We start from the raw sequence: 24,397 nt of genomic DNA on the forward strand, positions 1-24,397 counted from the left end.
CCAACTTTGATAGTATATAGATCCAGAATAAATCGTAAGATATGTTACAATTAAGTAGGACAGATTTGGAAATGTTTCCAACCTAAATGATTAGGTTTTCTTGGACATGGACATGGGGCCTAAATGTAAAATGTGGATGTTTGTATTCTTAAAATGATATTTAAAATATTTTATGGCTTATATGTCAATTTTTACCTGTTTTTAGCTTACTGTATATAAAGTAGTACATTTTATTTTATTTTATTTATTTTTTTAAAGATTTTATTTCCTTATTTGTCAGACAGAGCGAGCACAAGTAGGGGGAGCGGCAGGTAGAGGGAGAAGCAGGCTGTCCGCTGAGCAAGGAGCTCGTTGAGGGACTCGATCCCAGGACCTTGGGATCATGACCTGAGCTGAAGGCAGATGCTTAACTGACTGAGCCACCTAGGCGTCCCTTTTTTTTTTTAAAGATTTAAAGTAGTACATTTTAAACAAAGGATTATTGTTGCCTTAAGTGAATTTAGAGAATTTAAAATATCAACATTTTCCCTCAGGCCTTAAAAATATATCTAGGTTAGCCATTGATTAAACTGTTAGATATTTGAGGCTTTTGAGGTTTAAGAGAGGGGAAAGACAATATGGCTTTAAGTTTCTATAGTTTAATCTGGTAGCTTGGAAAATCAATATAATAATGAATAATAGTCTCTAAAAACATGGAAATATAACTATTAGAGCTTTATACTAATAAACCCTACACCTAAAACACTAGGATTATTTTTTTAAATCAGGTAATGTTGAGTAAGAATATCAGCAAAAGTACTTATATGTTCGTACGAATTTTCATAATTGCATTGTGAGTATCCCTGGGGTAGTTAAATTCTAAACTGCCTCACGAAGACTTGGAAATCTGGAGACTGAAGTTCTAAGACTCCATTGTAAAATTACAGCTAGGCCCTTTAAGCTTAGAATATATTTAATACATTTGAATTGTCTATTCACAGTCCTCTAGAAAGGTATTTTAAAACTTTTGTGATTGCACACATACATAATGCATGTATAAATGTAATGTTATGGGCTGAATTGTGCCCTCCCAAGAGTCATGTATTAAAGTACTTATCCCTCGTATCTCACAATGTAACCATATTTGGAGCTAAGATCTTTAAAGAGGTAATAAGTTAAAACCAGGTCTTTAGGGTGGACCTTAATTCAATGTGGCTGATGGCCTTGCAAGAAAAGGAAAGACGGTGTGAACACAAAGAGAAAAGTCAATGAGAAAAGCCTCAGAATGTAAGCATCCCGACTGACATCTTGATCCTGGAGTTCCAGCGTCCAGAACTATGAGAAAATAAATTTCTGTTGTTTTAGTCACTTAGTCAGGTACTTTGTTATGGCAGCCTTAGCAAACTAATACCCATATAATTGAAACAAAATATCATAATACAATACTTTGCTGCTTTTAGTGCACCCTAGTAGTACCTACTCTATTTCAATTTTTTAAAAAATGTGAGGGGTGTCTGGGTGGCTCAGTTGGTTGAGTGTCCAGCTCTTGGTTTCCACTCAGGTCATGATCTTATGGGTCGTGAGATTGAGCCCCATATCTGGCTCCGTGCTCAGCAGAGAGTCTGCTTGAGATTCTCTCCTTCTGCCCCTTACTCCACTTATGCACTCTCCCTCTCAAATAAATAAATAAAACAAAATATTTTTAAAAAATGTGAATCACAACCCATAGTTAAAAAAAATTACGCTCTATAACTTCTTTAAGTTGTGCCTTCACATACCTAGGGAGTGATTAGAGAGTAACTTTCTTTTCTGTGTCTTAGTGTTGCACATATGAGCCTCTAGTTTGCCTTGGCAGCACTGGCCCAGCCTCCTGCTGTTTTTCTACATGTCCAAATTGAGGTAATCTTTTAAACCAATAATCTTGCAATTATGAGAACATTATTGTTACTAATAGTGGCAGATCTTGGTTAGTTAGCAAAAGTCCTTACTTGGTTGCTCAGACCCAGGAAAAACTAAAACTTGGTTAATTAGCATTTTTGTAAGCTTTTAAAATTTTACTTATTCAAAATCTTATACTTCATTTTTACATACGGTAACTATAACATAATGGTGACAGAATTGAGAGCAAATATATTGGTCATATTGTTGTGGGGTTGTCAAACCCAACAGTCAAGAAAGAATTCTTGAGACGTTTTGTGGTGCTGTTTGGTAAATTTATTTGAGTAGCATGGCAATAGGACCCATGAGCAAAAGAGCTGCACTTTTGCTCTATCAAGCTGGTGGTTCTACGCTTGGTACTTGAGGGATAGGAGATGTGCAAGAAGTATTAAATCATAAATGTCTTCTTTGAATTTCTGCTCATAAAACTACTTTCACAAGATTTCTCTGGTGTTTATCATTCAGTTCGATATTAACTATTGGTGAGATATGCAGGCAGTCGTGAGACTCTTTTAAGAATGTAGCAACCAGGGGTGCCTGGGTGGCTCAGTCTGTTAAGCATCTGACTCCTGACTGAATCAGTGGCTCAGTCAGTTAAGTATCTGACTCCTGATTTCGGCTCAGGTCATGATCTTGGGATTGTGGAATTGAAGCCTGCATCAGGCTCCGCACTGCAGGGAGTCTGCTTGAGATTCTCCCTCTCCATCTCCCCCCCCCCCGCCCCCGTGCCCTGTGCATGCATGCGCGCGTGCGTGCTCTCTCTCTCAAATAAATAAGTAAATCTTAAAAAAAAAAAAAGAACTTAGCCACCAGCATGTATTTGATCCTTATTGGAGCTATGGATGTTATAGATCAGTCTTCTGGGCTTAAAGTGAACATTTTCTGCTTCTATCCCTCATCAGTATCAGTAAATATAAATGAGAATAACTCACCTGTTAATAAAATTATTTTCAGATCGTTCCACAAAGCATAAGCAAATGATGCTATAGGTAAGAGATGTATTGAAAACAAAATGCTGTAAAAAGACTAAAAATAAAGACATGGGAAATGCAAACAGGGTTACACCTGACATCAGACAATGTAGAATCCATATCAAAAAGCATTAAGTGAGACAGAATACTCTATAATGCTGAAAAGTACAATTTTGAATGAAATTAAAAAGTAACGAATATCTGTGCACCAAATAACACAGCACCTACCGTCACAAAAAAAGACCCTGCTACAGAACATGCAAAGAGAAATAAACACTAATACTAGGAGACTTTAACATATTGCTCTCAGTGCAGGACATATAATATCAAAGGGACAAAAACTGTTTCCATATAGGAATTCCTTCCTCAAATTTCTCAGGAAATTTGTTTTACCAAATAATGAGAAAATTCACTTAAGCAAGTGGGAAAATGGAAAACAGTATTATAACTAACCTTTGAGAATCAAAGCTTAATAAATAACATAGAGATATTACTGGTTTGAAAGATCCAATGATATAAGTCAAAAGGAAGAGCTGAAAATAGTGACATACAGAGTCAGAGGTTAAGGTTGATATTTTCTAATCTTTATAAGAACATGTAGGTGAGAGATTGTAATGATCTAATCAATTAGGCTTGTAGCTGTTGCCAATATCTGATAATATCTCTTTTAACTCCTGTCTTTAGACCATTTACATTTAATGTGATTATTGGTATGTCTGGATTTCTGTTCACTATTTTATTATTAGGTATCTGTTTCCTCTGTGTTTCATTTCTTTATTTCTCCTTTCCTGTCGTCGTCTTTTATATTGTTTGAATATTTAGTCCATTTTAATTTGTCTTTGAGTTTTTGACAATATCTCTTTTTATGGTCCTTTTTTGGGACTTGCTCTAAGAATTATGCTACACATAAGTTTTTGGTCTACTTAAAATGACCATTTTACCAGTTCAGTCAGAATGTGGAAACTTTATTATCATGTCTCACTACTTTCCTCTGATTATGTTATAGTTGGTATATTACATCTGCTTATATCTCCATACATTACGTAGAATTCTTTAAATTGATATATAATTGACATACAACATTAAATTAGCTTCAGGTATACAACATAATGAGTTGATATTTGTATATATTGGCAAATGATCACAATAAGTCTAGCTAGTATCTGTCACTGTATGTAGTTATGAAAAATGTTTTTCTTGTGATAAGAACTTTTAAGACTTTACTCCTTTATAACTTTGAAATATGCAATACAGTATTATTAACTGTAGTCACCATGCTGTATGTTCATCCCCATGGCTTATTTATTTTATAACTGGAAGTTTGTACTTTTTGAATACATTTACCCATTTCCTCCACCCACCTACTTCCTACCTCTGCCAGCCAGCAGTCTTTTCTCTGTATCCATGAGCTTGTTTTTTTTTCCTGAGTACTTTTATTATTATTATTATTAACATATAATGTATTATTTGTTTCAAGGGTACAGGTCTGTGGTTTGTCAGTCTTAGACAATACACAGCACTCACCACAACACTTTTGCTGTATGAAGCTGGTGGTTCTACTTCCCAATGTCCTCCCCATCTCTCCAATGTCCATCACCCAGCCACCCCATCTCTCCCACCCGCCTCCACTCCAGCAACCCTCAGTTTGTTTCCTGAGATTAAGAGTGTCTTACAGTTTGTCTCCCTCTCTGGTTTCTTCTTGTTTCCTTTTTCCCTCTCTTCCCCTATGATCCTCTGCCTTGTTTCTCAAATTCCACATATCAATGAGATCATATGATAATTGTCTTTCTTTGATTGACTTATTTCGCTAAGCATAATACCCTCCAGTTCCATCCATGTCATTGCAAATGGCAAGATTTTCTCTTTAGATTCCACATATAAGTGAGATTATATATAGTATTTGTTTTTCTCTGACTTTATTTCACTTAGCGTAATGATTTCAGGATCCATCCATGTTGTTGCAAATGGTGAGATTTCCTTCTTTTTTATTATGGCTGAATTAGATTACATTACATATATATGTGCCACATTTTCTTTATTCATTCATCCATTCATGGACATTTAGGTTGTTTCCATATCTTGGCAGTTGCAAATAATGCTTCAATGAACATGTGGGTGCATATATCCTTTCCATGTAGTGTTTTTGTTTTCTTTAGATAAAAACTCAGGTAGAATTGCTAGATCCTATGGTAGTTTTATTTTTAATTTTTTGTGGAAACTCCATACTGTTTTCCATAGTGGATATACCTATTTCCATTCCCACCAACAGTGCGGAAAAGTGTTCCCTTTTTTCACATCCTCACCAATACTTATTATTTCTTGTCTTTTTGATAATAGCCATTCTAACAGGTATGAAGTGATTTATTGTGCTTTTGATTTGCATTTTCCTGTTGATTACTGATAGTGAGCTTCTTTTCATGTATCTGTTGTCCATCTTTTATCTTCTTTGGAAAAATGTCTATTCAGATCCTCCGCTTGATTGATTGTTTTGCTATTGAGTTATGAAAACAATTTTTGATGTAATAATTTAATGTAATGTTTATTATTTTTTATTTTATTTCATTTTATTATTATAATTTTAAAGATTTTATTTATTTGACAGAGAGAGACACAGCGAGAGAGGGAACACAAGCAGGGGGAGTGGGAGAGGGGGAAGCAGGCTCTCCGCGGAGCAGTGAGCCCAATGCAGGGCTCGATCCCAGTACCCTGGGATCATGACCTGAGCTGAAGGCAGACGCTTAACGACTGAGCCACCCAGGCGCCCTATTATTTTTTATTTTAACTGTCATACATATTTTATTTTAATTTTTTTAAAGTTTTTATTTATTTGAGAGAGAGAGAATGAGAGATAGAGAGCACGAGAGGGAAGAGGGTCAGAGGGAGAAGCAGACTCCCTGCCGAGCAGGGAGCCCGATGTGGGACTTGATCCTGGGACTCCAGGATCATGACCTGAGCCGCAGGCAGTCGCTTAACCGACTGAGCCACCCAACCGACTGAGCCACCCAGGCGCCCCTGTCATACATATTTTAAAGAATTTAAGAGGGAAAGGATAACCTGTTACAGTTACCCAGACATTTGCCATTTCAGGTTTTCCTCAGATATCATTTCCTTTCCATCTAAAGAATTGCCTTTAGTGGGACACCTGGGTGGCTCAGTCTGTTAAGTGCCTGACTCTGTTCAGCACAGAGTCTACTTCTTCCTCCCCTTCTGCTTCTCCCACTGTTCACACATATGCTGTCTCTCTCTAAAATAAATAAATTTTAAAATTCCTTAAAAAAAATTGCCTTTAGCATTTCTTTTAGAGCAGGTTTGCTGAAGACCAGTTGTCTTAATTTTCCTTCATCTGAGAATGTCTTTATTTCACTTTCATTTCCAAAGGGTATTTTCACCAGTTGTAGAATTTTGGGTTGACAGTTGTTTACCTTCAACACTTTAAAAATGCCATTTCTCAGGCCACCTGGTGGCTTAGTTGGTTAAACATCTGCCTTTAGCTCAGGTCATGGTCCTAGGGTCCTGGGATCATATCCTGCATCGGACTCCCTGCTCACTGGGGAGTCTGCTTCTCTCTCTCTCTCTGACCCTACCCCCTGCTCCTGCTCTCACTCATTCTCTCTCTCTCTCAAACGAATAAATAAAACATCTTTTTAAAAAATACCATTCCTCCTTCTTCCGGCCTCCCTTGTTTCTGATGAGAAATCTGCAGTCATTCGAATTGTATGCATGCAGTGGGTCATTTTTTTCTGGCTCCTTTAAAGATGTTTTCTTTGTTTCTAGTCATTTTGAAATCATTTTTCTGGATTTAGATGTTTTTTAGATTATCTTCTTGGGGTTTGCTGAGCTTCTTGAATTTGTAAGTTTACATCTTGTGCCAAAATTGGTAAGTGTTTAGCCATTATTTCTCCAAATATTTTTTCTTTCTCCTCACCTTTTGGCATTGTGTTGATACAAATGTTAGGCTTTTTGGTATTGTCCCACAGGTCCCTGGGCTCTGACTTTTTTTTTTCCCTGTTTTTTTTCTTTGTTTTTAAGATTGGTTGATCCATCTTCATGTTCAGTGACTCTTTGCTCTTATATCTCCATTCTGTTCTTGAGCTCATCTTAGGAATTTATTATTTTAGTTACTGTATTTTTCAGATCTAAAATTTCCATTTGGATCTTTACAGCTTTAATTTCTTGGCCAAGACTTTCTATTTTCCCATCATTTCAAAAGCTTTTGCCCTTATGATTTGGGGTTTGGTTACAATAACTTTTTAAATCTTTGTCTGATAACTCCATTCTCTGTATCATCATTGATTTTCTTTTCCTTTGAAATAAACATTTTCCTGTTTCTTTGTTTGCTGAATAATTTTTGCATATATCCTGGACATAGGCATTAGTATGATATTCTAGGTTTTGGCTAAATCCCAAAGGGAATACCATTCTTTTTAATTTTTAATTTTCAACCTGGTTAGGTCAGTTCACAGGTCAGACCTATCTTCTATGTTTTGTGGTTCCAATATTACATTTTCAAAGCCACTTTGTAGTGCTGTTTGGATCTGTTCCATCATGTGTACTGCCTTGTAGCCAGGGTAGGATCTGTGCAGTGGTTTACACCATAGTGTAGTTCTCAAATCCTTTGTAAGACTATTTAAGATCAGGTCTATATATGCATAACTCATAGGTGAGTTCAGGAGTTCACATAAAACTTTGTGGGATTGCTCTCTTGAGTTCCCTTCTTTCTATGATCTTGCTGATACTTTGTCTCCTTGAGGCCCCCCTTTCCCAGCCCACTAGCCAGAAAACTGGGCCTTTCAGTTTCCTTGCTTGGCAGTATACTTCCTCTACCTGCATTTATACTTAGGGCCAAGTGACTGGAAGACAGAGATAAATGCAACAGACATTTGATCCATGATTTTGGGACCATTGCTCTTCTGGTTAAAACGAATGATTTTCCTTTCTTACAATTTTAGACATCTGTGGTGGTTGTGCTCCTGTCACCCACTCTGAGATTCCCACAGGGGCTGGGGCTGGAGAGAATGGAAGATAATAGTGGATTTCCCTCTTCTGTGACCTTTAGGAGTCTCCTTTCCTGATTCTTGGACCAGAAAAAGAAAGCTGCTCTTGGCATTCTTTTTGTCTGCACTCGGTTGCTCTTTTAGCTTTTTAAGTCAAGGCCTGTTGATTACAGACGGGGGCGGGGCGGGGGGGGGGGGACCCAGGCTGCACTGAAGGGCAAATCTCCAGGAAATTTACCTCGGATTCTGGTCTTCTTCCCCATTCTTATGCTGCCATTTACTTTTCAGACTCTTCAGATAGCTGCCCAATGCAGTCTGTACAGAGTTTATAGTTGTGTTCTTTGGGAGAGACAAGATAAAATATGTTTACACCATTTTGCACAGAACCAGAACCCTTAGGTTGTTATTTTTAGGATGTGAACGTGTGAAACTTAGTCTAACTTGGTTTTAAGTTTCAGGGGGAAAAAATCAGGGAATCTCCTCTCAAATATATATCCCCCCCCATTTACTGGGTACATATTTGCTATAGTAATATTAGTAAGAAAGGTTATCCTATGGAAAATGGTTTATGTAAAAATAAGAACTCAACATAATTTATAAAATTTCTATATTCTAAGGATTTAGAAAAATCCTTGGCCTTTTTAAAAAAGATTTGTTTATTTGAGAGAGAGAGAACGGGGGAGGGGCAGAGGGAGAGAGAATGCTCAAGCAGACTCCTTGCTGAGCAAGGAGCTGGATGCAGGGCTCCATCTCACCACCCTGAGGTCGTGACCTGAGCCGAAATTAGAGTCAGAGGCTAAACTGACTGAGCCACCCAGGTGCCCCACTTGGCCTTTTTGATAATGTATGTTTCACTTCTGTTTCTCTTCATGCTGTGATGGAGAAAATACTATAGAAACTACAAGGTTCAAAATTCCTCTGGGGAAGTGTGTAGGTTGTTATACTGGCTTATATCATAGCTTTATCTTTTAATGTAGTTGCCCATGGGACCTGGAATATAGTTAGTATTCTGTAAAAGTCTGTTGAATGGAAAAATGAGGGATATTTGTTGAAGTAACTTTTTGTAGCTCTATTCTGCCTTTCAGATGTGGCTGTAACTTCTCCACAGATCACATTCTACATTGTGGGGTGTATATGCTATTGAGTATGTGTCCGAGAATCTCTTTCCTGCAGTGGGTATAGGGATGACTGGTGTATCATTTAGGATTGGGTTTTGATATATGTAACAACACCACCAATAAAAACAAATAATAGTGACTTGGTTAAGATGTAGCTTATTTTTCTCTGGCATATGAAGGAAATCGAAGGTGGACAGTCTAGGCCTGTGTGGTGGGTTACAGAATCATCAGGAACATTGCTGCTCTTCCGTCTTCAAGAACACTTTATGGTCCTAACTGACAATTGGTCTATAAATATCATTTGTATATTCCAAGCTGGCTGCTGGAAGAAATGAGAGAAACACAAGAAGGGCCACTTTCCAGTGGGGTCAGCTCTCTTTAAGGGTCCTGCGCCACATCCCATCCATCACTTCTACTTACATGTCATTGCTGGGAACTCAGCCACAGGGCCTCATCTAACTATAGGGGAGTTTGGAATTTTAGTCTTTTATCTGATACAATTCCACCCCAAATAATATTGGGTTCTCTTGCTGGGGAAGAAGGGGAGAAACAGATGTTACAATAGGCAATTCACAGTCTCTGTCAGAACTGCCAGAAACATAAGGATAGAGATTTAACAAATGTAAATAGTGAGTATGGTTATATTATTCTTACAGATTGAGATAAATGGTTCTTAATAGTTTTAATATTTTTCATAGCCTTACAGATTGACTATATAAAAATAAAAATGGAAAAAAGTGGAAAGTTTGTCTCCCACCCACTTTGGTGCCCCAGCTAGTTTGTTCCCCTTTCCTAGATGCAACTATGGTTTCTAGTGATTAGTATGTTTCCATTATATATTAAAATGTATTGTATAAAGTAAATATTTTTAAAGTTAATTTTCTTTTCTTTTTTTTTTTTTTAAAGATTTTATTTATTTATTTGACAGAGACACAGCGAGAGAGGGAACACAAGCAGAGGAGAGGGAGAAGCAGGCTTCCTGCAGAGCAGGGAGCCCAATGCGGGGCTCGATCCCAGGACCCCGGGATCATGACCTGAGCCGAAGGCAGACACTTAACAACTGAGCCACTGAGGCGCCCCCAAAATTAATTTTCTAAGTTAAAATGTTATTGATTTTTTTAAAGATTTTACTTATTCGAGAGAGAGAGAGTGTGTGTGAGAGAGAACCCAAGCAGGGGGAAGGGCAGAGGGAGAGGGAGAAGCAGACTCCCTGCTCAGATCCCAGGACTCTGGGATCATGACCTGAGCCAAAGGCAGACGTTTAACCAACTGAGCCACCCAGGCGCCCTAAAACGTTATTGATGTAGGGCATGAATCAGATCTGCCCTTGGTGTGGTGGCTATGAGGTTGTGTTATGAAGACAGATGATGCAGTTGGGAGACATGGAAGGCAGACTGAGAGTCACGAGCCCAGATGGAACCTTCTGTCATCTGCCTGGTACTCAGAAACTGGTTCTGAAGCACTGTTTTCTCTTTCTTTAATGAGCTAGCCTTTGTATGTAGATTCCTTAGTGTGGTGAATAACAAATATTGTGGGTAAGTGCTGCTAACTCACTTGTAGTGTTTTCACAAAATGACATCATGAGTCAGACAAAGAACTGGGTCTTCCCATTACTCTTAGGATAAAGTTTAGCACTTTATCTAGCTAACAAGGACTGGCCTGCTCTGGTTCCTGCCTGTCTTCCCAGGGTCATCTTTCATCATTCTTCTCATAGTTGATGTTTCCTTCCCAGTACCCTCTCTAAGAAGCCAAGCTCTTCTGCCTCGGGGTTTGTGCCCCTGCTGTTCCCTGCACAATCACCCTGAACCTTTCACCTGGTCAACTCCAACTCTTCTCCTTGTCCTTCAGATCTCGTTTAATATCACTTTCCTTTTAAGCCCCTAAGTTAAGTTAGATAGATAAGTTAGATTTCTTTCCCCCGTACTTATCACATTGTTATTTTATAATTATTTGTGTAGCTCTTCATGTAATATCCTGTTAAATTCTCTAGATTGTTAGCTTCATGAGGCTGTGGACCATATTTGATGTATCACTGTTTCATTGGCTTAGTGCTTACAAGTGTAAGCATTCACTCAGCAAATATTTGGTGAAAAATATTTGGTGTATGTGGGATGATTTTAGCTAAGCTACTGGGTATCCAGACAATTGGTCAAATATTATTCTGCGTGTGTCTGTGAGGGTCTTTCTGGATGAGATTAACATTTGAATTGGTAGACTGAGTAAAGCGGGCTTCCCTACCTAATGTGGGTGGGCCTCATCCAGTCAGTTGAACATCTGAATAGAACAAAAAGGCTGACCCTCTTTTTTTTTTTTTAAGTTTTTATTTATTTATTCATGAGACACAGAGAGGCAGAGGGAGAAGCAGGCTCCCTGCTGAGCAAGGAACCCAACATGGGACTCGATCCCAGCACTGGGGGATCATGACCTGAGCCGAAGGCAGACGTTTAGCTGACTGAGCCACCCAGGCGCCCTAAGTATAAGAGAAGTTCTATTGGAGTGATTGGGAAGAGCAATCGGTTGCTGAAGGCAGTTCAGAATAATAAAAACATGCCTTCTCATTTTATTTTATCATAAAATGTGTAAATGCACATGACTTGTCAGCCCTTACTGACATCTATTCTTTGAATCTGCTGATGCGAGGGATTCCAGGACCACACGTTTACATAAACAACACGCGTAATGTGTTTGTCACACTATCCACTCTCAGTTTCTCGAAAGTAGAATGAGAACTAAAGCCACTTCTGAAACACCCTTGGCGCAGATCCTGGATTTTGAGTGTTTTCTAATCTTTTATAATTGTCCTGTCAAGTATTTTCACCACAATTTTTTAAACTATTGAATCTTTCTAGGAATTAACAATTTAGTTTTCATAGAAACAATAACTTTTTCTTTTCACATTTGTACTTACTAGTTTGCAGATTACATCATGTAATTATAATAACAAGTTCAACAGGTATGAACAAGTTTGGGAATCGACACAACTGCCTCTTTTTTTTTTTTAAAGATTTTTAAAAAATTTATTTATCTGACAGAGAGAGTGCACAAGCCGGGGGAGCAGAGGGAGAGGGAGAGTCGGTTCCTGCCAAGCGGGGAGCTGGATGCGGGGCTTGATCCCAGGACCCTGGGATCATGACCTGAGCTGAAGGCAGACACCTAACCATCTGAGCCACCCAGGCACCCCAAGGCTGACCCTCTTGTGAAGAAGAGGGAATCCCTCTTGTCTGTCTGCCTTCAAGCTGGGACATCAATTTTTTTTCCTACTTTTGGATTTGAACTGAAACACTGGCTCTTCCTGGGTCTTAAGCCTGCTGGCCTTTGGACTAGAACTGTACTCTCAGTTCTCCTGACTTCTCAGGCCTTTGTGCATGGACTGGAATTGCACCATTGGCTCTCTTGGTTCTCCAACTTGCCAACTTCAGATCTGGGGACTTGTCAGCCTTCATATCTGCATGAGCCAATTCCTTATAATAAATTTCTTCATATATGTGATGTTTATACACACACCCTATTTGTTCTGTTTCTCTGGAGACCCTTGACCAATACCAATGACAATCTCCCATAAAGTAACTAAGAGGAGACAAAACATTTCTGAAAATCTCAACTGTGGATCTGAAGTAAGAAAGCCATCTTGTGGCATTTCTGGGAATATCATGTTGATATGTGAAGTATATATCCCTTGGAAACTGAAGCATTATTCTCTGCAACAGTTCTTTATTTTTTAGGTTTTTATTTAAATTCCAATTAGTTAACATATAGTGTAATATTAGTTTCAGGTGTATAATATAGTGATTCAACACTTCCATACAACACCCAGTGCTCATCACAACAAGTGCCCTTCTTAATCCCCATCTCCCATCTAGCCCATCCCTGACCCACCTCCCTTCTGGTAACCATCAGTTTGTTCACCATAGTTAAGAGTCTGTTTCTTGGTTTGCCTCTCTTTTTTTTTCCCTTTGCTTGTTTGTTTTGTTCCTTACATTCTACATATGAGTGAAATCATGTGGTATTTGTCTTCCTTTGACTGACTTATTTCACTTAGCATTATACACTCTAGCTCCATCCATGTCATTGCAAAGGACAAGATTTCATTCTTTTTTATGGCTGAGTAATATTCCTTTATAAATATACACACACCCTCCACATCTTCTTTATTATTAGTTGATGGACACTTGGGCTGTTTTCATAATTTGGCTATTGTAGATAATGCTTCTATAAACATCAGGGTGCATGTATTACTTTGAATTAGTATTTTTGTATCCTTTGGGTAAATACAGAGTAGTGCAATTGCTGGATCATAGGGTAGTTCTATTTTTAACTGTTTTCCAGAGTGGCTGCACCAGTTTGCATTCCCACCGACAGTGCATGAAGGATCCTTTTTCTCCACATTCTCACCAACACCTGTTATTTCTTGTGCTACTGATTTTAGCAGTTCTGAGAGGTGTGAGGTGATACCGCATTGTAGTTTTGATATGCATTTCAGTGATGATCAGTGATGTTGAGTATCTTTTCATGTGTCTGTTGGCTATCTGTATGTCTTTGGAAAAATGTCTATTCATGTCTTCTGCCCATTTAAAAAAATTTTATTTATTTATTTTAGAGAAGGAGGGGCAGAGAGAGGTGGAGAGAGAAAATCTCAAGCAGACTCCCCACTGAGCATGGTCCCCCCCCTCACAATGTAGGGCTTAATGCGGGGCTTGATCCCACAACCCTGAGATCATGACCTGAGCCAAAATCAAGAGTCAGATGCTTAACTGACTGAGTCACCCAGGCACCCCTCTTCTGTCCATTTTTTAATTGGATTAATTGTTTTTTTGGTGTTGAGTTTTGTAAGTTCTTTATAGATGTTGGATACTAACCCTTTATCAGATACATCATTTGCGAATATTTTCTTCCATTCCATAGGTTGCCTTTTAGTTTTTTTTCCTTCACTGTCTGCAACATTTCTTAAAATATTTTGTACCAAGTCCCCTTTGGAAATTTGGTGAAGTCCATGGCTTTCTTAAAGCAGTGGTTTCAGATAAATAGAATGCATAATGTTATAAAAGAAACCAAGTATGATATAGGTACCAAAATATTAAAAAATAAATATGTGATATTATAAGATATATTCTTCTTTATGAAAGACTTAAATAGCAAGACAGTATATTTAAATGTGAGCAATTTAAAGGAAAATTTCATATATTAAAGAGATTGTTGTGAAGGTTGCTGACATGACTAGCTTGTGTGCCTTTTCATGTTACAAACAAACTTATTGTGGGTCTAAAATTACTGTAATTTCAAAGTCATGATAAACGCAAGTGTTATTTCAAGATATATGCTGGAAGTTTAATGTGATAAAAAATATTATTTCTATTTATGACAGTCACAGGAACTACTACTACTGTTTCTTTTGTTTATTATCTTCTTTTACAATGGAAGAAAATACTAAGTTTTACAGTGCAAAAAGATGCCCATATTTATTTATTTATTTATTTAAGATTTTATTTATTTATTAGCACATGTGCCTGAGCAGGGGAGGGGCAGAAGGAGGACGAAAGAATCTCAAGCAGACTCCATGCTGAACACTGAGCCCAGCATCTGACACGGGGTTTGAGCTCACGACCCTGAGACCATGAACTTAGCCAAAACCAAGAGTCGGACGCTTAATTGACTGAGCCATCCAGGCGCCCCAAGATGCCCACATTTAAAGACTCCTGAATTATATCTACTGATTCCTTGCATGTCTGTCATTAGGTCCATGTGTGAAAGTGATATGCATTCAGTAGAAACTGTATTTTGAATTTTGAATTTTGATCTCTTCCTGGGCTAATGATACGAGGTATGGCCTTCTCTTGTGGTGCTAGGCAGTGGCAGTAAGCTGCAGCTCCCGACCAGCCATGTAACTGCAAGGGGGAACAGCTGGTCCACTTAACCATTCTGTACCCATCCGTCTACTCTGTTTTTCACTTGCGGTATTATATTCAATCAGTTATGTGAGGTATTAAGTGCTTATTTATATAATAGACTTTGTGTTAGATAATTTCAGCCAACTGTAGGCCAGTGTAAATGTTCTGAGCACATTTAAGGTAGGTTAGACTAAGCTGAGATGTTTGTTAGGTTAGAGGTATTAAATGCATTTTCAACTTAATGGCATTTTCAACTTAGGAGGGGTTTATTGGGATGTAACCCCATTGTAAGTTGAGGAAGAACTGTACATAGAACCAAACTACATGGAAATGAAAAGTTGTTTCAGATTCATATATTCATCCATTTGTTTACTTAAAACTTATTGAGGCCCTGTTCCATCTTGACATTTTACTGGGTGCTGTTCAAATATGAATATCATAGTTCCTGTCCTCCAGAAGCACCTAGACCTTTGGGTAAAACAGCACTTCAGCAGAAATAATGAAGTATGAGAAGTTGCATGATGGAAGTACTTGATGCTTTGGGAGGACCTTGGAGGATGCCTTGCCAATCCAGAGAGGAGGAGGAAGGCCTCCTCATCATCATTCAGGAATAGGCAAAAGGCATTTACAAATTCATGTTTAATTTAATGTTAAATTTTTCATACTCTGTAGATTCTTTGACTAGCTCAAAGAATTAAGAAATCAAACAAAGTTATAATTCATGATTATCTTGTAATCCCAATGTTTCTGATTCACTATATGAATAATTACTACATGTAGTATCATAGGCATATCTAGAATGGTGTAAATTTGCATGTGATTATTAGGGCCTCTACTGACAATCAGTATTACCCATTTGGTTTGGATGAGATTTGGCTTTTTTTAATCGCTTGTGTGCATTGGCAGTTTCAATAGTTTACTAAGAATTACCAGTCTGCTCACCTCCAGTCTACTTACTTAACAGGTACTTTACTGATTTGGTGACTTTATGAAATTTACCTTAAAACTTGCTTGGGGACACAGGCATTCGATTTTGCTGAAAGAATTTTAAGATCTTTTTTTTTTTTAAAGATTTTATTTGAGGGGGAGGGGGCATGCCTGCACGGGGGGAGGGGCAGAGGGAGAGGGAGAAGCAGGCTCCCAGCTAAGTAGGGAGACTGACACAGGGCTTAATCCCACCACCCCCCAATCTCCACCCCAGTCAAAGGCAGATGCTTAACCAACTGAGCCAACCCAGGTGCCCCAAGAATTTAAAAATCTTACTAATGATTTTAAGAGCTATGTTTGGAAAATGTAGTATTAACATTGATGGTTAATAATTTCTCAGCCTTAAAAGGAATCTATAAAGGCTAGTAATCTGAGTTTTAAGTGAGAAATACTTAAACTATTTAATTAAACCTCTTATCCAATATTTTAAAAATCCATTTGCTCTCTTAGGTAGAGATGCTCTTTCTCTTCATTAATTAAGCAAACATATCACTTAAACTACAAAATAGTTATACTTGCTGATATCCTGTGATACCTAGATGAAATGATTTTTAGGTGTTATGGTTATGATATTTTGCTATAAATTTTAGGGTATCTGGGGCCAAGTATATTTTATTTACTTTTTAATTAAAACTCAATTAATTAACATATAGGGTATTATTAGTTTCAGAGGTAGAGTTTGGTGATTCATCAATTGCATATAATACTCAGTGCTTACTACATCAAGTGCCCTCCTTAATGCCCATCACTCAGTTACCCCATTCCCCCCACCCTCCAGCAACCCTCAGTTTCCTGTAGTTAAGAGTCTGTTATGGTTTGTCTCCCACTCTGATTTTATTTTATTTTTCCCTCCCTTTAGGGCCAAGTGTATTTTAGATTTATTTTTGTAATCATTACTTCTGCCAGTTTAAATTACGCTATATAAATATGAGTAAAAATTAATTGCTGTGTAATGACACAGAATGTTTTTTTTAAAGAAGCTGTTGTTACTATATTATTGGTTTTAAATAATTTTCTGCCTCTTAAAGGAGATGATCACTAGAGAATTTGGTTGCATAGCTGAATGCATGCAAAATAATCATTTAAAAACTTTGGAAATGTGTATCCCATCTGGCTGATTGGTATTTTTGAAGAAATGAGGTTACATACACCAGGAAAGTTCTAGAAGTCATTATTTATATTGTTAATTAGAATTAAAAAAATCAGTTTCAAAGAACAATATTTGGCACTGTGGAAGACTCAGAAGAAGGAACCCTTCAATATATGTCCAGGACAAATTAGAATCACTTTTCTTTCTATAGTTATAGAATATGCACATAAACTCTGCTAATACTTTTGACAATATTGACATTTAAATCTAAAGCTCACTTTGATCTCTTATTTCAGAATAATAAATAATAAAAACAAACATTACAATAAATGCATTTTATAATGAACTATTCATATATAGATTACTTGAAGATTTTTGTGATTTAGACAGTGTTTTCCTTCTTGCCATTCTACTTGATTACTTTGATTTTCCTTATTCAGGAAAAACGGCAAATTACTGAAGCTTATTGCAAACATTAAAGATGGTTAGCACGGAATTCAGATTGTATCTGTTCTGTTTTTATAGTAATCATTTCTGATAAATTACTCAGGACAAAGTTACTTTCTCAGGTGCAAACGTAGTTTCTGATATAAGTCTCTTGTTATGTCAGGAATTTTGTTTTCCTTTCTGCTTGATAGTCTCAGTTTTCTCAAGAAGATATACATAGAACAATTAGTAGAGCCCAGAAGAATAGTTGTCCTGTGCTGTCCTTAGTAGTGAGACAGCATACCATTCTGCCGTCTAGGAATCCGGCCCAGAAGGTTTTGTAAGGAGGAGGGAAAGAAAAATAAAGATAGAAAATGACAAAACCAGGCTTGAACCTAGGGTGTATGAGAAAGCTTTTGGGGAATTAGAATTATAAGTGGTCTGGAAACTTAATATATCTACAGAAGTCTAAATTTTTTAACTACATGAAAGACTCAGAAGAAAGCAAATGGAAGTTAGAAGCTGCATGTATACTTTGGATACACTATCCTTTGTTGGATAGGCCTCACAGCATAACTCTAAGGTAATTCTTTGAAGCAGGTATTTGTTACATCAGCTTTTAAGGAGGAAAATGTATTAAGCTAGTGTTTCACTGTATTAAGCTAGTGTTTAATAAGGAGAATGTATTAAGCTACTGTTTATAATCTCTACAAAATATATATGAATATATTTCTGTTAGTATGAAAAAATGAAAGATAGAGCCAGGATTATTAAATGGTTCAGAATTCTATTTATTGTTTCTCTGACTGAATACTTTCTGGGAAGTTGCTGGTTGGTAATCACATTGATGTGTCATTCTTAAAAACTGGTTTAAGCAAAGTCATGCCATATATATTTTTAAATTTTCAGGGATTTTAAGATTTGAGTTTGCTTACTCATTGACTTACTTTTTTAAAATTATTTGTAAAGTGTAGTAGTAGAATATGAACCTTATCCTAGGACTTTAATTTGACCCAGTTTCCCATATTCTTAAGCCCTAGTTTTTTGTTTTGTTTTTGGTGGTTATTGTTAAGAGCTGAATTGACACTTTTTTATGCCATAGAATATTTGGCTAACAGTGTGTGGGTGTTTGTAGTTACTAACCATCAAAGGACAGGAAAAGATAGCCAGATGGCATTGTCATTTTATGGCAAAAGATACGAGAGACCTGTTAGGTCAGACCAAGATTGGGAAGTTTATGTAAAAAGAAGGACTGATATACCAATAAATGATTAAGTGCCATTATTAAGTAAATGCAGGAGCATATGTTAGTGCTTCTGATAATAAGCCTTATTCTTAGAATATTGATAATTTTGATTTTTATTTTGCAGGCAGATTTTCAAGGCATAATATTCAGAAGTTTACTACTTTTTACATATGTCCATGTATTTTTGAGATTTTTAACTTTAGTTTTTTTCCCCATTTTTAATTTCAGAATTTTTCATTTTAAGCTAGAGAAACATCTATTAAATTTTCTTTCCTTTTCAAATAGATTACTGTATATAATTCTTTTATTCCAAAGAGTTATTCATGACATTTTGCTTTAAATGATCAGTCTTCCCAGTTACATCTGTAACAAGTGAAGTATGCTTTCCATTTTATAGTTACTTTTTTATACAAATATCCCTCTTTTGTTCCTTTTATTTGTTTATTTATTTATTTATTTTGGGTGGTGAGGGCAGAGGGAAAGAGAGAAAGAGAATCTTAAGCAGGCTCCATACCCAGCATGGAGCCCCATATGGGGCTCAAACGCACAACCCTGAGATTGTGACCTGAGCTGAAATCAAGAGTTGGACGCTTAACCAACTGAGCCACCCAAGTGCCCCATTCCTATTAATTTTAAACTTAAATTTACCAAGAATTAATATGCTAATCAGTTTTCTGAGCAATAATTTTGCTGGTTTTAAAACTTTTACTATTTCTCTAAAATTAAATATTTAAAGCTTTCTGTTTTGTTTATGCAGCAAATTGCTGAATTCTAGTTATATCAGGTTCTTTTCTAAGCACTAAGGATGAAGCAGTGGAAAAAAAAAAAAAAGACAAAATTCCCTGACCTCATGGACTTCGTATTCTGACTGGGGAACACAGACCACAGATAAAAAGAAAATGGCATGCAAAAGGTTCCAGCAATACCATGAGTGTCTCCTGGTACCTGCTGGAACTCCTAGACAAGGGCCTGTCAGGCTGCACTGTCTGCTCTTCCCCAGGCATGCAGGAGGGATGGTGGGGTAGGCCCAGCTGAACACACCAGATTATCCTTTAGGAAAGGGCCCATCCATGACCCAGCAACTGGATCACTAGGTATTTACCCCAAAGATACAGACGTAGTGAAAAGAAGGGGCACATGCACCCCAATGTTCATAGCAGCAACGTCCACAATAGCCAAACTGTGGAAAGAGCCGAGATGCCCTTCAACAGATGAATGGATAAAGAAGATGTGGTCCATATATACAATGGAATATTACTCAGCCATCAGAAAAGGATGAATATCTACCATTTACATCAACATAGATGGAACTGGAGGAGATTATGCTAAGTGAAATAAGTCAAGCAGAGAAAGTCAATTATCATATGGTTTCACTCATATGTGGAACATAAGGAAAAGCGTGGAGGACCACAGGGGAAGGGAGGGAAAACTGAATGGGAAGAAATCGGAGGGAGACAAACCATGAGAGACTCTGGACTCCAGGAACCAAACTGAGGGTTACAGAAGGGAGGTGGGTGGGGGGATGAGGTAACCGGGTGATGGGCGTTAAGGAGGGCACGTGTGGTGATGAGCACTGGGTGTTATATGCAACTAATGAATCATTGAACACTACATCAAAAACTAATGTACTATATGCTGGCTGATTGAACATAATAAAGAAAAAGCAAAAGCAAAAAAAAAGCGCCCATCCAACTGCTAAGGAGCAGAGCAGCTCCAGAGGACCTCCAACTGAACACGTAACAATGAGGGCTTTTGCAGTCATAAGGGTGGCTACTATTGGAGAAAAATATCTGGGAACTGGGCACCACCTGTGCTGATAGCACTTGGAGACCTTCTGAGAAGTCAAGATTGTAAACAGTTTCTTATACTGGAGGTTCTGGAGCCATTGGTCCCAGCTAGCCCTTGTCAGCAATTTGGAGAGCTCCGCCAGGGGTCATCCAGGGGACAAATCTATTTGACTTTCTTCAGGCTGCCCCCTGGACTCAGGAGTTGAATCAGATATAAAGCTTTCCACCAGTGACATGAATGAATGGGCCTAAACATATAAAAAATTAGAAGAAAAAGTTGTCTGTTGACCTCCTTCACCTGCTTTCTGAGATTGGATGTGTCATCTACCTCTGGGATGAACCAAATTGTCTTTTTCCCAGAGTAATACTCAGGAGTCACTATTCTGCCATTGTGGGAAGCTCTCAGGGACAGAGGAGGATGGCTGTAGAATCACCCAATACAAAGTGAGCACATTTCTACCATCCAGGTTGTCTAAGAAGCATCAGGTGTGGTTACTGTGAGTGAACCCAACCATCACCTTTTTGGTGAACTTTTGCCAGACCCAGGGGAACAACCATGTCTACTCAGAGAAGCCTCTTGGGCTTTGGTAGCTCCAGGGGCAGTCGTCTTCTCCAGGGGAACTGCTCATCCCATTCTCCCAGATTAATGACTACCAGGGTTTCTCTGCTATTACTTTCCTTCATATTATGTTCCAGCAAATCTCTTCGGTCCATTCTGGATTTTTGTATCAATCCATCAGTTATATTTCATTGCTTCTTTTCCAAGCCTCATGTTTTATTCAGTCAGTGTTCATTGTAAACAAGTAACATAGAATAATAATAGGGTTCTAATGGACATACTGGCTGAGTCTGGAAAGGCTTTAGAGAAGAGGGAGCATTTGAGGTCAGACTTGAAAGGTGGAAAAGCAAGGAAAACATTTTTGTCCATGGTGTCATGAAAGAATAAAAGACTGCTGTGTTCAGGCAATGGTGAAAAATTTTGTGTAGCTAGGAGTATAATAAGAATAGTAGGATAGGGGAAGGGAGGGAAAAATGAAACAAGACGAAACCAGAGGGGGAGACAAACCATAAGAGACTCTTAATCTCAGGAAACAAACTGAGGGTTGCTGGAGTGGAGGGGAGTGGGAGGGATGGGGTGGCTGGGTGATGGACACTGGGGAGGGTATGTGCTTTGGTAAGCGCTGGGAATTGTGTAAGACTGATGAATCACAGACCTGTACCTCTGAAACAAAGGATACATTATATCTTAAAAAAAAAAAAATAGCAGTAGATGAGGTACCTGGGTGGCTCAGTCAGTGAAGCGTCTGCCTTCAGCTCAGATCATGATCCCAGAGTCCTGGGGTCCAGCCCCGCTTTGGGCTCCCTGCTCAGTGGGGAGTCTGCTTCTCCTCCTCCCTCTGCTGCTCCCACTGCTTGTGCTCTCTCTCTCTCAAATAAATAAAATCTTAAAAAAAGCATCAACATTAAGAAAAAAGAACAGTAGGAGATAATTTGGGAGAGGAGTGTTGGAACAGGTGCCTCAATCATATATAAGGCATTTTTTAAATCTATTTTATAGGGGAGGCACAGCAGGTCATAGGTGACCTATTCATGTTCATAATTTTAAAATCTTATAATTCCTACTCATTTATATATTGAATAATGTTAATAGTATTTACATTTTTCATTTGCATATCTTCACATCATTTTCTGCATTACCTAATTTCAAAACTAACAATATGAATGACACAGATCTGAAAATATTATAGTATTAGAATATTTAAAGATGAGGAAACTGAGGTATTGAGAGATGATATGATCTCACAGTTGAATGGCCATGTTTAGATAATACGAGATCTTCTGATTTTTTATTCCATGTATCTGTTGGATCTTATGTATATATGTATATAGGTTTTGGTTTTTATTCCCTTCGAATTATTGTGCTTTTCTTTTCTCCATAGGAGTTGGCTTTTACCCTGGAAGAGAGACAACAGTTGAATATTCATGGATTGTTGCCACCTTGCTTCAACAGTCAGGATATCCAGGTTCTTAGAGTAATTAAAAATTTTGAGCGTCTGACCTCTGACTTTGACAGGTAACACATTCCTGAAGATGATTTTTATATTTCTCTTAGGCAGTTGTCTGGTTTATTTTTTATTGGTTGAGAAAGTTAAAATATTTAGTGACTTGGAAAGAGTAGTCAAGTTTGAGAAGAACTTACCTATAAATACAATGATGTTTTTAAAAATATTTTTTTAAAAACTATTTGAGAAAGAGCATGAGAGAGTGTGAGACAGAGCGAGCATGAGCGGGGGTGGGGAGAGAGGGAGAAGCAGGCTCCCTGTTGAGCAGAGAACCCGATGTGGGATTCGATCCCAGGACTTCAGGATCATGACCTGAGCCGAAGCCAGACGCTCAACTAACTGAGCCACCCAGGCACCCCCTTTTTAAAGATTTTATTTATTTGAGAGACAGAGAGAGACAGAGCATGAGCAGCGGGGAGGGGGAGGGGGAGTGGGAGAGGGAGAAGCAGACTTCTCGCTGAGCAGGGAGCCCGATGCGGAACTCAGTCCCAGGGCCCCGGGATCATGACCTGAGCCAAAGGCTGACACTTAACTGACTGAGCCACCCAGGCGCCACATAAATACAATGATGTTTTAAAAAAAATTTACCCTTGGTACGAACATTGGAATAATATAAAATTCTCCTTTCTTAAATATATCCTCAAAGAGACTGCTTTTCTCTTGTGATGAGATGGTTGCTGTGAAGGTGAATTATCAGGAAATGCCCTTTAAGACAGAGTAAAACAGGACATAATGGCTTTCAGTCAGACTTGAAGTTCATTGTAGATAAAAGCATACTTTTTCAACATCCAGGCTTGGTTCTAATACTACTGCAAACTTGGGTCACTTACTTTTAGAATTTGGCTTCTATGTCTGCACAGAGATGAAGGTAATATTGTTCCCTACCTTTGGAATTGGGTAGCCTTCAGTTGAAATTCGGGCTGTGGTTCACTAGGGGCCTTAAGCACACTATTGCAACCGTTGCCATGACCACTGTGTCTGTCTTGCCCCATACTTGCGGCTGGGCCCTTTCTTACTAAGACACTGCAACTCTCTAAACCTGAGGTTTTTTTTATTTGTGGGTTGAAAGAAATAATAGTTATTTGAAAATAGTATTGCAAAGGTTGGAAGAGGTAGCAAACCAGTACCTAGTATTTGTATTAGTCAGGTTCTCCAGAGAAAAAGAACCAAAATGTACACATATCCTGCTGGTTCTATAGAGAGAGGCTGACTGACTGACTGACTGATTGATTTTTAAGGAATTGGCTTACATGATTATGGAGCCTAGGTAAGTCCTGAATCTGTAGGCTGGAAACCAAGGGAAGAGCTGCAGTTCCAGTCCAAAGGCAGTCTGTTGGCAGAATTCCTTTTTGCTGGGGGGTTGAAGATTAATAATAATTATGGAGTAGATGGGGCACCTGGGTGGCTCACTCAGTTGAGCAGCCGACTTTTGGTTTCAGCTCAGGTTGTGATCTCAGGGTCATGGGATCGAGCCCCGTGTTGGGCTCCACTCTCAGCGGGGTGGCTGCTTGAGGATTCTCTCCCTCTGCCCCTCCCTGACTTGTGCTGTCTCTTTCTCTCTCTTTCTCTAAGATGAATAAATAAATCTTTAAATAATAATAATTAGAATAATAATAATAATGGAGTAGCAGTCCAACTTCCCTTTGGTAGTCAGGATCAATCACCCCATCTAGCACAGTAACTCTTTGCTTGTTGATTCAAAGGCGTATGGTGGCCAAAGTAGCTAGCAGCAATATTAACCTAGAGTTCAATGGAGTCATCATCTCCTGGTAGAAACATTCCTCCCTTTGGAACTAAGACTTCTAGGCCAGTAGAGCATAAATTCACAGGGTCAGGAAGCCGAAATTTTGCTAGTGGGTCACTGGGGGTTATAGTGAGTAGTGCTGCACACTTCATTTCCATCCCTTGATTCT

The 24,397-nt window shown here is 38.2% G+C and overlaps 1 protein-coding gene across 1 annotated transcript in view; it reads left to right on the top strand.

Moving 5' to 3' along the window:
* The window catches only part of ME1 (malic enzyme 1), a 192,920-nt gene that overhangs the window by 5,397 nt on the left and 163,126 nt on the right, over window positions 1-24,397 (top strand). The window contains exon 2 of the mRNA XM_027602107.2: window positions 22,362-22,495. Coding sequence (XP_027457908.1) covers window positions 22,362-22,495 — 134 coding nt within the window. The remainder of the gene's footprint in view (window positions 1-22,361; window positions 22,496-24,397) is intronic.

The sequence above is a fragment of the Zalophus californianus genome, chromosome 7, assembly GCF_009762305.2.
Source record: "Zalophus californianus isolate mZalCal1 chromosome 7, mZalCal1.pri.v2, whole genome shotgun sequence".
Lineage (NCBI taxonomy): Eukaryota > Metazoa > Chordata > Mammalia > Carnivora > Otariidae > Zalophus > Zalophus californianus.